Source organism: Halichoeres trimaculatus, unplaced genomic scaffold, assembly GCF_033239565.1.
Source record: "Halichoeres trimaculatus isolate MK-OKI-2021-1 unplaced genomic scaffold, fHalTri1.1 fHalTri1_scaffold_1, whole genome shotgun sequence".
NCBI classification, from domain to species: Eukaryota; Metazoa; Chordata; class Actinopteri; order Labriformes; family Labridae; genus Halichoeres; species Halichoeres trimaculatus.
Genome location: NW_027437179.1, coordinates 34,503,065 through 34,517,222, shown reverse-complemented (window position 1 = coordinate 34,517,222; position 14,158 = coordinate 34,503,065). Strand labels below are relative to the sequence as shown.

Genomic DNA, 14,158 nt, shown 5'->3' with positions numbered 1-14,158 from the left:
TTTATCTTCAAGTTTTGGGGGTTTCAAACATAGCAATTAGCAGGCAGGGGGCACCTCCAAAAAATCTCTATTTGCAAACTCTAGCAAATCCATCTGGGAACTAAATTTAGAATCACTGGAGTAGTCTGTTCACAATCAGTGAGGAAGATTTTTGCAAGACTGAAAAGCTGATTCTGCTTTCACAAGTGACACCAGAGACACAGCCGGGCTTATTTGATGTAATATTTAGTGTTTGAAAAAGCCCTATGCACTCCGCTAGTGGCATCAACACTGTGGAAAAGCCTTGATTCATTTGGAAGTCAGGCACGTGGGACGCGTGGCACAGGCCTTCAGCACTACAGACCTCACATTGCTCTTTGAATTAACCCAGTTACATTCTATATCATACACACATTACGCTGGACAGCTCTGCATCAGGTTAAATGCACCTTATCCAACCCTGTCATCAAAATGCTGCTGCTGAGGAATCTTCATAGAGTGCTCATGTGTGCTGGTATAACTTCATTATCCATTTCAAAGGACAGGAGTTTGATGTTTTGTGGTACAAAGCACAAAGTTTTGGACTTTTTTTCAAAAATGGAAGTGCCCACCAACACTGACCTGTGAGCCAGCTCTCAATTGGAAATTAATTTGACACAAAGACTGCTTTCAAGCAAACGCCTCCACGCAGGACGGAAATAATCAGAGGATCTATTCACACAGAAATGTAACTGACGGTGCAGCTATGAATCAAATGGGGCTCTGAGTGGACTGTCATTAAAGCAGCCGTGCTTGAGTGATAGCACTGCATCCTGGAGCGATTTACATATTAATACAGGTTGATCTGCTCTTCAATTCCTGCACACACTGCAAAGATTTTCCATTTCATGTCACCCTCTCTTGCCCACGTTTTGGTGCGAACAGTCAAGTGGGTGATGGAACTTTTTGAGGATTATTTCATGTCCTTGGCCACATTGCTTCAAGATTAATGACTTGTTCTTTTCAAACTTGAAACAGGTGGTTATATAAAGAAAAAAAAAGAATTTTAAGAATTACAAGAAATATGCAGAGGGAAAAGTGTGGGGAGATTTCAGGTGCATTCTTTAGGGCAATTATTAGTGGTCAAGGGCTGCAACAACGAATCAACAAAATTGATAAAAATTGGCAAGTAAAAGCGTCAACAATGTTTTTTCACAATGGATGCACCATCATGCGCCGTTATTGCATTAGTTTGTCTTCAGTTTAATTGTTTTCTTCCTTTTTGTCAGATTATTTAGTGGTTGACAACTAGCTAAAGGTGCATTACCATCACCTACTTGACTGAAGTGTAGATTACCTGGGCTGCGGGGCTGTCTGCGCCAAATGAAAACAGATCAGCGTGACTGAGGAGAAGCTGAGCCGGCAGGTGACAAAAATGAGTAAACACGCGAAAAATGGCAGAGCCGGAGAAAGCCATTTGTCCAAAAATGTCTAGAGTTTGGGAGTATTTCACGCTAAGTAAAAGCACACAACATGTTAATTGCAACAGTTGCAAAAATGACCTTGCATGGCACGGCAGTATGACTGCAATGATCCAGTACTTGAAATGCAAACATGTTGGGCTCACCAATGACAAGCTGGGAAATCCCACATATACTCCTTTTTTAAAGTCATCACCCTGTTTGAAAACCATGAGGAGTTCATAAAAGTAACGTTAGCATTAGCTAATACAGATAGTGGTGGGGCAGAGGGGATGTACTGTTTGATCTGCAGGTGAAAAGATTGAGGACATATTTTTATTTATTCACCTTTTTGGCCCACTAAGTAAGTAACTAAGTTCCTAATATGATGACATAATGATGTATTTTCTATTATTTTGACCATACTGTTGATTCTTTAAGTGAAAATACATTCATGTCATTCATGTTTTTTTATTTTTCCCAGTTCATCGATTAATCGTAAATATAATCATCAGAGTAATCAATTAGGGCTGCAACTAATGATTATTTTTAAAGTCAACTAATCTATTGATTATTTTTTCGATTAGTCGATTAATCACAATTATTTTGTGTTTCAACCTAATTTGGCCTTTAAAATGTGAAGACCTTTATAATTAACCTGTGTGTTGCATTTTCACTGCTTTTACCCAGAGTTAGGTTCTCACCTCTGATTGGTCAGCCCTGTGTCATGTTTGTTTGTGATGACATAAAAAAAAAAAAAAGTACTATACGAAAAAAAAAAAAAAAAAAATCTCAAAATGAATGAAGCAGGTAACAGGGAAATGAAGTTGTTGTACGCAGTGTTGGACAGACCACTTATTAGTGACTTTGGGCTTGTTTTCTAATGTTTATTTGCTTATTGGGGCTTGCTTTGCTCTCTGTATGATCCTGCCTGACTTTCTTCCAGCTCTCCATGACAATGCATTAAGTTTTGTTTCTCTATATGCGCTATTTCGCTCATGCGCACTCCGCCCTCCTCCTCCACTGAGTGTTACCGGTGTAGTCTGAGCTTGAGAGTGAGAACTCCATCAGATAAATGTCCTCTCTTTTCAAAAGTTAGGGGAGTTTTGACACTAGTTTGTGACTCAGATCCTGAAAAACTGTCTGTAACAGAGAGTGAAGGAGACCCTCTAAATCACGTTATCAGACGCTAAACTCCGGAGCTGTTAGGCTGTCCAAGCCGAAGATGCAGAGCCTCCGTCAGCGCACAGTGCTCTCTGGGAGTGGAGATTTTTCCTAATCAATATTCCTCATGTATGAACTTAGTGATCTTTTCCCATAAAAGTATCGAATAACACAGCACCTCATGCTGTGAACTGAAGTTACGAATGAGTATTACCCCCTGGTATTTGATTTCACCATGTGACAACGACAATAAAAACAATAATACGACGCGTCGACTATTAAAATTTGTGGCAATGAATTTTTATCGTCGACTAATTGTTGCAGCCCTATAATCAATTACTAAAATAATCATTAGTTGTAGCCCTATAGGGAGCTAATCATTAAATCTAGGATTCACAGAGCTTTCATGTAACACTAGAGTAGAGTTGTTGCACAGTCTAAAGAATAAGTACTTGATGTTTTCAAGCACTTCAGAAGGACAACAAAGTCTGTCCCAACTTCAGTCTGTGCCAATGCTGGATTTGGGATTTTGACGGACCCCAAAGAAGCAGACAAAGATTAGAAGCGCAACATATGCTGCATTTTTTTGTCCAGGCAATCAAAGTACAACAGATGCTGACGTGAATCAGTGTGGCTTCAGCATGATACAAACTCTGCTTGTTAGTGTGTAGCAATCTCCATATTGGCAAGAAGTCTGTCAGGCTCGGAGTGCTTCTACAGGCCCCAAAATAGACTCATTATGTGCACTCTAAATATAACTTGTGTATTAAAGTACACACAAACTCAAAACCAGAAGTTAAAATCCTGAAATGTTGTGGTTTCAATAGGAAACTGTTTCTTTTCATGAATTTATGGATGTTTTAGCAGCCAGAGCAACCTCAGCGTGCCACTCCAGTGTTTTTCAAGCCTTTCTCTCCCTCTTTCTGCTCCTTTCATGTCAAGTCAACTACATTAAAATCATCCTAAAGAATGTGCTGTAAAGAAGGGGAGTGTGGTGTCATCCTGTAAGCCAGAGTTTACACGTAAATCATCGCGGTTCAGCATTACTGAACAAAATGGAAATGATGGCTGGATAAAATAAACTAACTTAAAAGGCTTCCTGCTTCACTGGCTTTAGTCTGGAAACAGGATTACCGTCTCAGTATCACTGTCAATAAAGACAGATGGCTGGTAGCACACACGATACAAGACCCAGATCCCATAATTCCACCCAGCAGTGCTCATGATCTGGATTGATTTTTATTTATTTGACAGCTTTGAAACCCCACAACATAAATAAAGCAAGTAGCCTCAGAGAATAATAATAGTGAAGCCATGATTGCATTCATTGTTCCATGAATGGAGATTTTGTTAAGCTCTTTGAGAAGCTTAATGATATCTTTCACAACTGTTACATTAAGAAGTGTCAAACACATTTTATTCTCAAGGCCCTTGAGGTCAAAGAAAGTAACACCTATCTAATGCTTTCTGTCAGGCTATTGATTTTTTTTTTCACTGATTTATAGTCAACACAAGCCTGAGTCTCCATTTACTATCAACTGCTACTTAAAATATAGATTAAATTTTAAATTCTGGCAGTGACATCTTTGTTTAAGGGTTGGTTTGTGTAGGTTTACCAGGAAAGAGCACAGAGCTTTTCAAATTGAGGATGAAATGGGACTTATTCCTGATTAATGTCAGTTATCATGACTTTTATTCTTCAGCAGGGATGCATGGGTCTGATGGTATCTGCTATGATTTTTGATCAAGTAAGATTGGCTATCTGTGGAAAAGATCTATTCAACTCATGTTATACTTTTCTGTGTTTATTGGTAATGCTAGATCTGTGCATTTTCGCTCATCAGAGCTGAACTATGAAGGTAGTTCATGCTTCTTTCACTAATGACTCTGATGGCAACTTGCAATATGCGCAATAGGGATGCTCCGATAGCAATCCGTGGTATTGGTGTATCGGTGCCCCTCAAGGCTGGTATCAGTCTTGGTATCGATGGAAAGAGATCCATGGTGCTAATCCAGGCAAACAGCTAAATGCTTTTTTGTTTTTGTTTTTTTTTTGCTACTTGATTTGAGATGTTGCCTCTGATGCACTAGATTTTTTTAGCTGCATTACCAGTCTACAGGGTGTAAAAGCTTACATTTGAAATGAACTTGTGTACATTCTGAAGAATTGTTTTGATGGTAAACATTTAAATATTTCAGTTTAAATAAGTATTAACTTCAGTAATTCTATCTGCTCATTTTTTGCCTTTGCCCAAAACATTACCAGTTTTATCCCACAGTAGGGCATGCAGGTTATTGTTGAACACTGTTATCGGATCGGCATAGGTCAATACCATAGCCCAGATTCTGGTATCGTTATCAGAACCAGAAAAGTTGGATTGGTGCATCCCTAATGAGCAACTGTAATTCCTCACTCTTCCACTGTTCCTGTGACTGTTTGAGATCACTACTCATGTGCACATTTGTGATCCCATAAAATATTAATACAGTGAGTTTGACTATATTCTCATTTCACTTTGGTTTACGAAGGTAGATAAGTCTGAAGTTTCCAAAACATATTTTTCAGTCTCATCCTCATATAAAGCAATAGATAATGTTAAATCAAATAAATATCAGCTCAGATATCAATCAAAAATATTATAACAACAAAACTTAAATAATAACAACAAAAATACCAGAAATACTACACAGGGCCTTAGAATTTTTTTTGGATACTCATTATCATTTCACCCGACAGTCATCGGAACATCGGTTGGTGTTGCCCCGGTGCGGAACCAACTTTAAACAGAGGATGATGTGTTACAGAGCAATGGTGGCATGGAATGCCTTACCCCTTTTTTCTGGTCTCTGAGAGTAATGAAATGTGCTTTAAGAAAAAGTTAAAATTGTTTCTGTTTACCCAACATGTATAACTGTGAAAAAGCAAGCATTGTCAAATGAGCATTTAATTATTATTATTATTATTCTTTTTTAGGTGTTGAGCTGCAATCTGTGTTGTGTGTATTTGTTAGTATAAATGTGATATAATGTAAAAGTGTTTGATGTTTACTGCTTCTTTGGTTGATGAGATTGGTGAGACCCCAGGAGGAGTAGCTGCTGTTAATTTTAGCAGCTAATGGGGATCTAATAAATAAATAAATAAAGATCAGTATCATATGGTCAATACCATAGCCCAGGTATCAGTATTGGTATTGGTATTGAAACTTAAAAAGTAGTGCTGTCAGGCGATTCATTCATCCGCTAACCACGACTTCCAGCCCACACCCATGTGACATTCGCAAACGTGCCAAAACCAACAGCTGATGCCAGCATAAATGTAAACGACACCGCAGTAACATACACCCCCTACACTTACCTATTCTTTAGTGTTAATATTTCCTCCAAAGTAAGAGTATCAGTTCAAAATGCAACCCTTTTTCTTTCTTTGCTTTGTTGTCTGGTACAATCTTGTTTTTCTAATGCGATCTGTATTCCCTGCAAAAAAGGATTTCCACTCGTAAAACTATCCCATTTATCTGACAGTACTTTTTAAGAGCTCTGCCTATAGGCTAAATCAGTCAATACTGTGAACAGTCGATGCAAAGGCATAAAGTAGTTTGTCTGACAACTGGATAACCAGATTTCACTTCAAAGTTGTCGTTCACAACAAGGAGAGCAATTTCCAGTTCCCAAATTTTCTTGACAAATAAACACACTGATCCTTCATGAGCAAATATAGTCAGTTGTTTGTAAATTTCTAACATATACATACACTTCAAAAGCACCTCCTGCCTTGCACGTGTACCTTACCGAAAGAAACAGCAGGGAAGACATTATGTCATATGTTCCAACTCATGAGAAATTTTACTGGCAACATGTCAAGTGAAAGAGGACCATGCCTTCCACCTGCCCAGCCCCCCACCAAACATTATCACTGCTTTTCTCATATTCATGTACCACATCTGTCTACCCAGATCTTGGTGTGTGTTCACTCTGCCATAGCCCTCAATATAAATTATAGACCACCTCATACACATAACACAAAATCTTCTTGCTCTATGGTCTAAATTTGTCTACAAACACACACTACTTCTATTCTATTGTCATAAGGTTCAATTGAGTTTCACATAACCTGAAATGTAGTTAAGGATTACAGATCTCTTCCAAGCCTGTAGTTAATCTGTTTTACACTCCAAGTAAGTAATTGCACAGCATTAGAACATAACTCAGATATATTCTGCAAGAAAATAACAAAGCAAAGTAAGCTTTCCAAAATCATATTCAGTCTGATTAAGGATTTCAATCTGCAAACATGTGTTATGTAAAAGCCACAACCATTACAGCAGCATAGGAAAACACACACACACACACACGCTCACACGCACACAGTATGCATTTAAAAGCTTGCATGTGTAATGAACTGTAGAATACCACTGGGAAATTTCAGAGCATACACACGAATGAAGCCACTCAAGCATCTGTAACATGTGGTTGTGTTAACCTTTGCTCTCTAACTATCGAACAGATGGAGGGAAGATGTCGATCATCTTAATCATATATGCTTCTATTTTTATGACTCGTACAGTGTGTGATGGTCAGTCAGATCCAAGGTTCTTACATAATAAAAGCTATTTTTGGTATCGACCTTAAGGGAATATAAAAAATGCATCACCACAAAAAAGGAGTGTGGATGTACCTCGCTCATGGATCCCTTTTTGAGGTTTGGTGGTTATGCCTCCTTTTTTTTAAAATGACTGACCAGACACTGACAGTAGCATGCTGAATTGTTCCTGTAGCTATGATGAATTTTAGCAGATTGTAAAAAATGTCATCTCCTTAAAAAAATCTGTCTTAATGAGCCTTTTTTATTTGCTACTGTGTGACAAAAACAGCATCTAGCTAACATTTTATTGCACACATTTTGTCACATCGATCTCATCTTGAACACCTTCAAACTGAATCAACAAGCAAGTGAAAGCATGTTAGGTGAAAATGCATGAAAATACAAGATATTTATCAGCATTGGCCTCATCAGTTCACCTCTATGAACACCTATTATGTTTGTGTTTGATTCTGTCATGGAACAGGAGCTGCCTGGCTCATTATTGCATCAATAAATATAATTACCAACAATGCTCTGTAATACTTCAGTGTCTTGTCAAAGTCGCCCAATAAAGTGTTTTCCAGAGATGTAATCAACTTGAGCTCGACCATGTTGGAAGCACTCTCATGATAGCACAGAATTGAGGTCGCAGGTATAGGATTATTGTAAAGTACTGCCACGTTTTATGCTGTGCTGATTGGTTAGGCTGGGAAAAAAAAAAAAAACATTTCATAAGTTTTTGATGACCAAAAACTATCCCAGATTGGGGTGAAGGGTGCAAACAATTATCAGAAGAACAGAGAAGTTTGTGGCTAGCTAAGCTCTATCAGGATTTCTGTGGCAAATTTTTCTGTCCTTAATCTCAACACTTGAGTCTGTTCACAGCATTTCATGTCAGATAGGTCGTGTTCTTTGTTTATAGCATCTTAAAGTCACACTTTGGAAAAATTAAGTATATTATGATAGAGTATGACTTTGATTGAGAGGTAATTCACGGCAATAAATAGTACAAAGGTAAAACTCAGTGTCTTTCAGGGGCTGTTTGAAGTAGACCACTTGCCTATGATAATTAATTACATCTATGTTTTTATACCCTTGAGTCAGGCGTTTAGGATGCTCTTCTTATGGGTCTCTCACGCTTATTATGCGTGATTTTCCCAAATATCTTTATTTTTATTGCTGCCTGAGTTGTTAAAAAAGAATTTAAGTGTGCTCCGCGCATTTTTTCCGCACTTGTTGGCGGATAAGACGTCTTAATTATCATATTTTACCGCTCACTTCTATCTCCGTCCATTCAATATTTATGTAGTTGCACCGCCGATGTAGCCGCACATCCGGGTTACTCTCGTAGCTTTTATGCTTGTATGCAGGTATGTAGGTTTCTGACGCAGTTTAGCTAGCTAAACCAACGCAGCTTGAGAGTTATAGTTCCAACATGACGTTTCCATTGAATTAAAGGCTGTTTCGAGATAATTTATACTGCACACACTCTAAAACTAAAATGAGAAGTAACTTTAAAGAACAGAAAGGAGGACATAACTTACATTTGGCGACTTCTGACAGCCGTTTACCTTACGTCACGAATCTTGAGCTCCAACGTCGTAGCATGACGACTCTGCTCTGAAGGCGCAGTTTGAGCAAATTTAGGTTAGTCTATGGTTAAATCGGATTAAATACTCTCTGACAGTTAACTTTGCTCAGTCATAAGGAATACTTAAGGCTCAGTACATAACATCACCATCTTCAAACGGTAGACACCCTGTTATGCTACGGAGTTCTTTAATGACAGCTTAATCATAGGCTCCTCCCTGCTGACCATATTTGAACTTCCGGCGACAGCTGTCAAAGATAGTTGCATGAAAAAAACTTTATCATTCATTCTATGATGTAAACACTCTTTTCATTTTTAGCATTTTATTAAACACGTTAATTGTGGGAAATTTAACTTTAATCAACCTATCTCCAATTTCTCTGACATTTAAATAGTTTCTGTGAGGGAAATTTATAATCAATGTATTTATTAACCTTTTAACAAGGGCATTCTCATTACTTTATCTTGTAATTTTACATTTTAGCTCATTCAGAACTGACATCTTTATAAGTACAATAAAAAAAAAATGATGTCACAAACTTAAGTAAGCTTACAGAGTCAGAATGAAAGATTGCTCAAGTTGAACGTCACAACATGATTAACTTATCCAACAGAAACTTTCAGACAGTACAGAGGACATCACCATAAATCAGGCAGGCATTAACATTCACCACGCAGCGAGCTGCAGCCACCTAAAACAGGCTGACAGTGTCTGTAGTGTACTGTTGTTGTTGCTATTGTTTTGTTTGTACATTCAAAAGGCAGGGAATGATAATTTCCTGCATTTAGGTTTTTATGAATTACAATTTAAGGATGAGTTTTAGGTTTTCCAGGCAGTGTCTCAGAAGTTTCTGTCCAATCTTTGTTCTGTTTTCATCACAAAAAGAAAGTTGTTTAGAAAAAAAATCCTATTTGATTATTTGTAACACTGAAATAAAAAACAAGAACAACCCAAGGACTCAGACTGAAATATCTAGCAATAGCATAAGCGTCCAAGCACAATAGCATATTCAGTTGAAATGTCATTGGGGTTTAAAGGTTACTCTTCACCTCAGAAATGTCTTTTTCTAACAACACCAGAATGTCAGCATTTGTATTCAGCGCTTTTGCTTTCTGTGAGTGCATGTACTGACATATGTGCGTGTGTGTTTACATCTCTGACCATGAGCTCAGCCTCCCTCTGAGCCTTGTGTCACTTTTAATGTTTGGTGGTGCTTGATCCCTTCATGAGATAAACTCACCAGGCAGAGTCATTTTTTGCCCCTCGCTACTCACACGCTCACACCCACACACACACACCCACACACACACACACACACACACACACACACACACACACACACACACACACACACACACACACACACACACACACACACACACACACACACACACACACAAACACACACATCTCCAACCCAAACAAATCCCTTGAAATCTGGAAGAGAAACAGACACTCGGTAGCAGCTGCAAAACAGGATGCCCTTGAGAACAGGACACCCCACCCAACACAGCCTGAATAAACATATCTGTCAGAGGGCAGAGGGGTGGAGCAGAGAGCCGGCAGTGGACATGCAGAGGTGACAAGCAACGGGGTACATAGAGCCAAGTTAAAGTTCAGCACGTTTCAAGTGACATCCAGCATCCCCTGTTGTGTCGACAAACATTTACATGCTCCAGACACACTATAAAGGACTGACCCTGATGATACGGCCACGATAACCTTTGAGCGGGGCTATCATTGAAACAAATTCAATAGGCAACTTGGTCCGAGCCATACAGTGCACGAACCATGGATGAAATCAGTGCCGTCACTTATTGGGGTTTACAGACACGTTGACGCAAGATGCAAAAACAGGAGTTGTAATCTTTAGAAAAGCAAAATATATTGTGGCAAGACTCAGCCCCACCAGCAACAATTGTTGCCTAAGTGTATCACTGTCATTTTCTACTCATAATAAAACACTCTCAGCATTACTGATGCAGCTTTTTCCACTTATATACTAGTAGACAACTTAGACAAAGATTTTGGTTTATAAAAAATAGTTTCAAAGTTGTTCCTGTCACATGACATCATCTGCTTCCTGCTCCTACCGGTGGAAGACATGGTGGATGCAAATCGTTCTAGAAAGAGCCAGTATTAATACATTTCTTATAATTTTCCCCTAAACATATTTATAATTATTTAATCATTCAAATCTCTAGAGTAACCCTCTGCCAAAAAAAATGCACCAAGGAAAAATATTTTTTTGTTCATAGGCTTGTTTCTGTGAGCGACAACAAAAGTTGCCGGTGGGCAAGTCGAATACTAAAGGAAAACACTGCCTGCAGCATTGCTCATAATTTACTAATAAGGTGCAATTTTCTTGACACACAAGTACTTATCAGTGTAAATTATTATTTTTAATAACTTTACTAGTATCATAATAATTATTATTTATATATAACTATTAGGTGACCTACTGATAATCTGTGTTATTGTTGCCAGTCATAAAGATCCCATTTTCCTCAAAACAAAGTACAAAATGGAAAAAATAAATACACAGCATGATTCAGAGGGACTTAACTGATAAAGCTATATGCCTTACAACTATGAAAAAAATGGGCATAAATTAATATTCCTTTCAGATGATTCCTCTTCTTGATTTTTCCTCCTTTAAAGTTTTACCTTTATAAGTATTATTTTCTATAAATGTTGCTGGCTAAAACTAAAAAACATTATTGTTAGATATCAACCTGAGGCTTAAAGTACTTAAAATGTTCAATCAGTTGCTAACAAAGATATCAGTTACGATTTATGCTGAACTACACCCACTTGATTTTCTATTTGTGTGATGCAGGTGTTGAGTACTCAGCAAAAAGTGTGAGAAATGTTTCAGTCTGCTGCAGATATTTTTTGAAAAATTGCATAATTTTCCCTCCAAGCTGTTCTCTGTGATATTAATAGCATCAACCATTGTCCCCACAGGTTTCGACTATTTATTTGTGTTCAGAAGTTCTGCTAAAACATATTAATTAATGCATCTGCATTGCTTTAGGGTCTGCTGCTTTGATGCTCCTGAGTGCTACAAAATCACACGCATCGACTTTTGGAGGGGCAGAGGGAGGGGAGGGGAGGGGAGGGGAGGGGTGTTTGCTCACAGTGAGCTGAAAGTAGATGGCGCAAGACGTAGCAAAGGATCCAGAGGAGTGCAGGAGGAGACAGAGGAAGCGTGGGCCGGCCCCTGAGACATGTACTGAGTGGATGTGGGATGACAGCACAAGCCCAATTAGTCTTGGATGCCAGGGCTGCTACAGGGAGGTCGGTGCAAGTGATCAAGCCATTCATGCATTCAAGCACTCAGCCGCAGGCACTCTGCGCCAACAGCCTGGGTAAAGTTACTACAGTCTATCACTGCTGCTGCTGGACTCCTGAACGCTCTCCAACTGCTGCCTCTGCCCCCAACTCCTCCTCCCTCCCTTTCTTCCTTCCTTCCTTCCTTCCTTCCCCCTCTTCCCTGAAATGTGCTCCTTCACTTTGCTCCTCTTTAGCTGTGTCTTTTTTTCTAACACTTTCACACTCACTAACACACTCCCTCTTAAAGATATTAACTCTACTGAAAGTGTACCCAGTCCTTAACCCCGACAACACCACCCCCACTCTCCTCCACGCCCTCCCACTTGTTTCTCATCCCCAGAGAGCTCAAGTATTACCTCATCCCACTCCGAGGCGAAGGAAGGCATGCGCTCCATGGACGGCTGCCCAGAGCTGCAGTTAGACACGGACCCACTGCGGCCGGCCAGACCTCCTCCATCCTCCTCCCCGGGCGGTGACGCCAACAAGTCAGAGTCCGACTTGGACAAGCTTCGAATGAGCCCCAGGTCTGAAGGTCTGACTTTGACCGCTGCCACAGCTGCAGACTCAGCTGGAACTTCACATGTGATCCTACTGTCAGTCTTTTCTGGATTCTGGATCACTTTGGCATCCTGGGTGCTCTCTGCCATTGTTTTGGATCAAGAAAGGACAGCTCAGTTTCCTGTAAAGATCCAGAATTGCTCGTCAGTGAAGAAAGTGATCCTGGAACTTCTAGGAAAGCGTTTCAATTATTGCTCTGACAGAAACAGATTGTTAAAGTTCAAGTGGAGTAGACTTAAGAGACTCAACGCTGCAACAGTTGACTCCATAGAACATAGAAAGTTCCCCGCTAGGAGGGGAAGCGAGTGTGAAAGTAAGAGGCTCTTTGTGCACTGAAACAATCACAAAGGTCCACCCACATGTTGTATCCTGTTGCCCTCCCCTTAGCGACTGGCTGCCTCCAAGAGTCCCTCTCCACTGGGGACATGATCCCACTCTCTGTCAGGTCTGCTCATTAACTTTGAAGAGAGGTCAAATTGTATGTCTGACCTCTAAAAAATGTCCCATAGTCAATAGAGATGGTTAGGATGCAGTTTAAAGCTCCTGTGAGGAGTTTTTAGCAGCAAATGAAACAATCAGAATTGTATTATAGTTATTTTTTAGGTTTGTTTATAAATATTTAGGACATGCTTCAACATATTACAGGAAGCAAAAAAGTGCATCAACTTCACTTATTTCTACAGTAGCTTTAAACAGAATGCACAGTGTTAAATAGCACATGCACAGTTACTTGAGAGTATTTTCTACTTTGACTTAAGGTCAGTTATCCGTTGGTTTAAAAGTTAAACTTATAAGTATCTGCTGACATTAGAAAAATGTCTTTATTCCTTTAGTTTCTTACCTCTTGTATCCTCAGTGCTGCGTGTTTTCGTGTCTCTCCTGTCCTGGTCTTGTGTCAGACTCTTCAGGAGGACTGTCTCTGTCTGGATCTGAGGACCGGTGGACGGGAGGATCTGTGAACCCGGTCTGATTCAGACTGACAGCTGGGCTAATCAGGTTACTAACGCGCTGGGTGGCTGCTCTATTTTACAGGAGGGGGAGCAGGGGTTCCTCTTTTCTGTCTGTGTGTTTAAAGGGTGTGTGTGTATGTGTGTGTTCGCAGGAGACACGGGTCACTGAGTTTGGTTTTGTTATTGTTGGTTTGACACGGTGTAGAAGAGTTCTGTGAAGTATTATTCTGAAATGTAGTTTTGCTTTCGGTGAAGTTATTATTTCAGGAATGTCTTTGTGTGATATGAAAAGGAGTGCCTTTTTATTTTCTGATGCGCCATGAACAGTGAAATTTGGCTGTGTTCAGTGGAGTAATGCTGTATTATTGGTTTTTGGGGATTTTGCAGTGTTTCTATTACCAGAAGCACCTTCTAGGAAAAGAAAAATCATGACTTTAGAAGGGGGAAATGCACTGTACACATGGCGGCCTGGTTTCCAGTAAATGCACAACTGGGCAATCATCTCCTTGGTCCGCCTGACCTGGTCTCCTTCCTCTACCACGCCCTTGTCCTCTTCCT

At 39.6% G+C, this 14,158-nt stretch overlaps 1 protein-coding gene across 7 annotated transcripts in view; it reads right to left on the bottom strand.

Annotated features, from left to right (window-relative positions):
- anks1ab (ankyrin repeat and sterile alpha motif domain containing 1Ab) overlaps positions 1-12,940 on the bottom strand; it is a 52,010-nt gene extending 39,070 nt beyond the window's left edge. For 6 of the 7 annotated variants that reach the window (XR_012599154.1, XM_074680359.1, XM_074680375.1 and 3 more), the window contains exon 1: positions 12,449-12,940. Coding sequence is in view for 5 of the 7 variants with exons in the window: in XM_074680359.1 (XP_074536460.1) it covers positions 12,449-12,739 (291 nt within the window). In the remaining 2 variants the exon portion in view is untranslated. Of the gene's footprint in view, positions 1-8,708; positions 8,940-12,448 lie in introns of those variants that run through there. The other variant, XR_012599159.1, reaches the window with a different exon arrangement.
- Between the last annotated feature and the right edge of the window lie 1,218 nt (positions 12,941-14,158).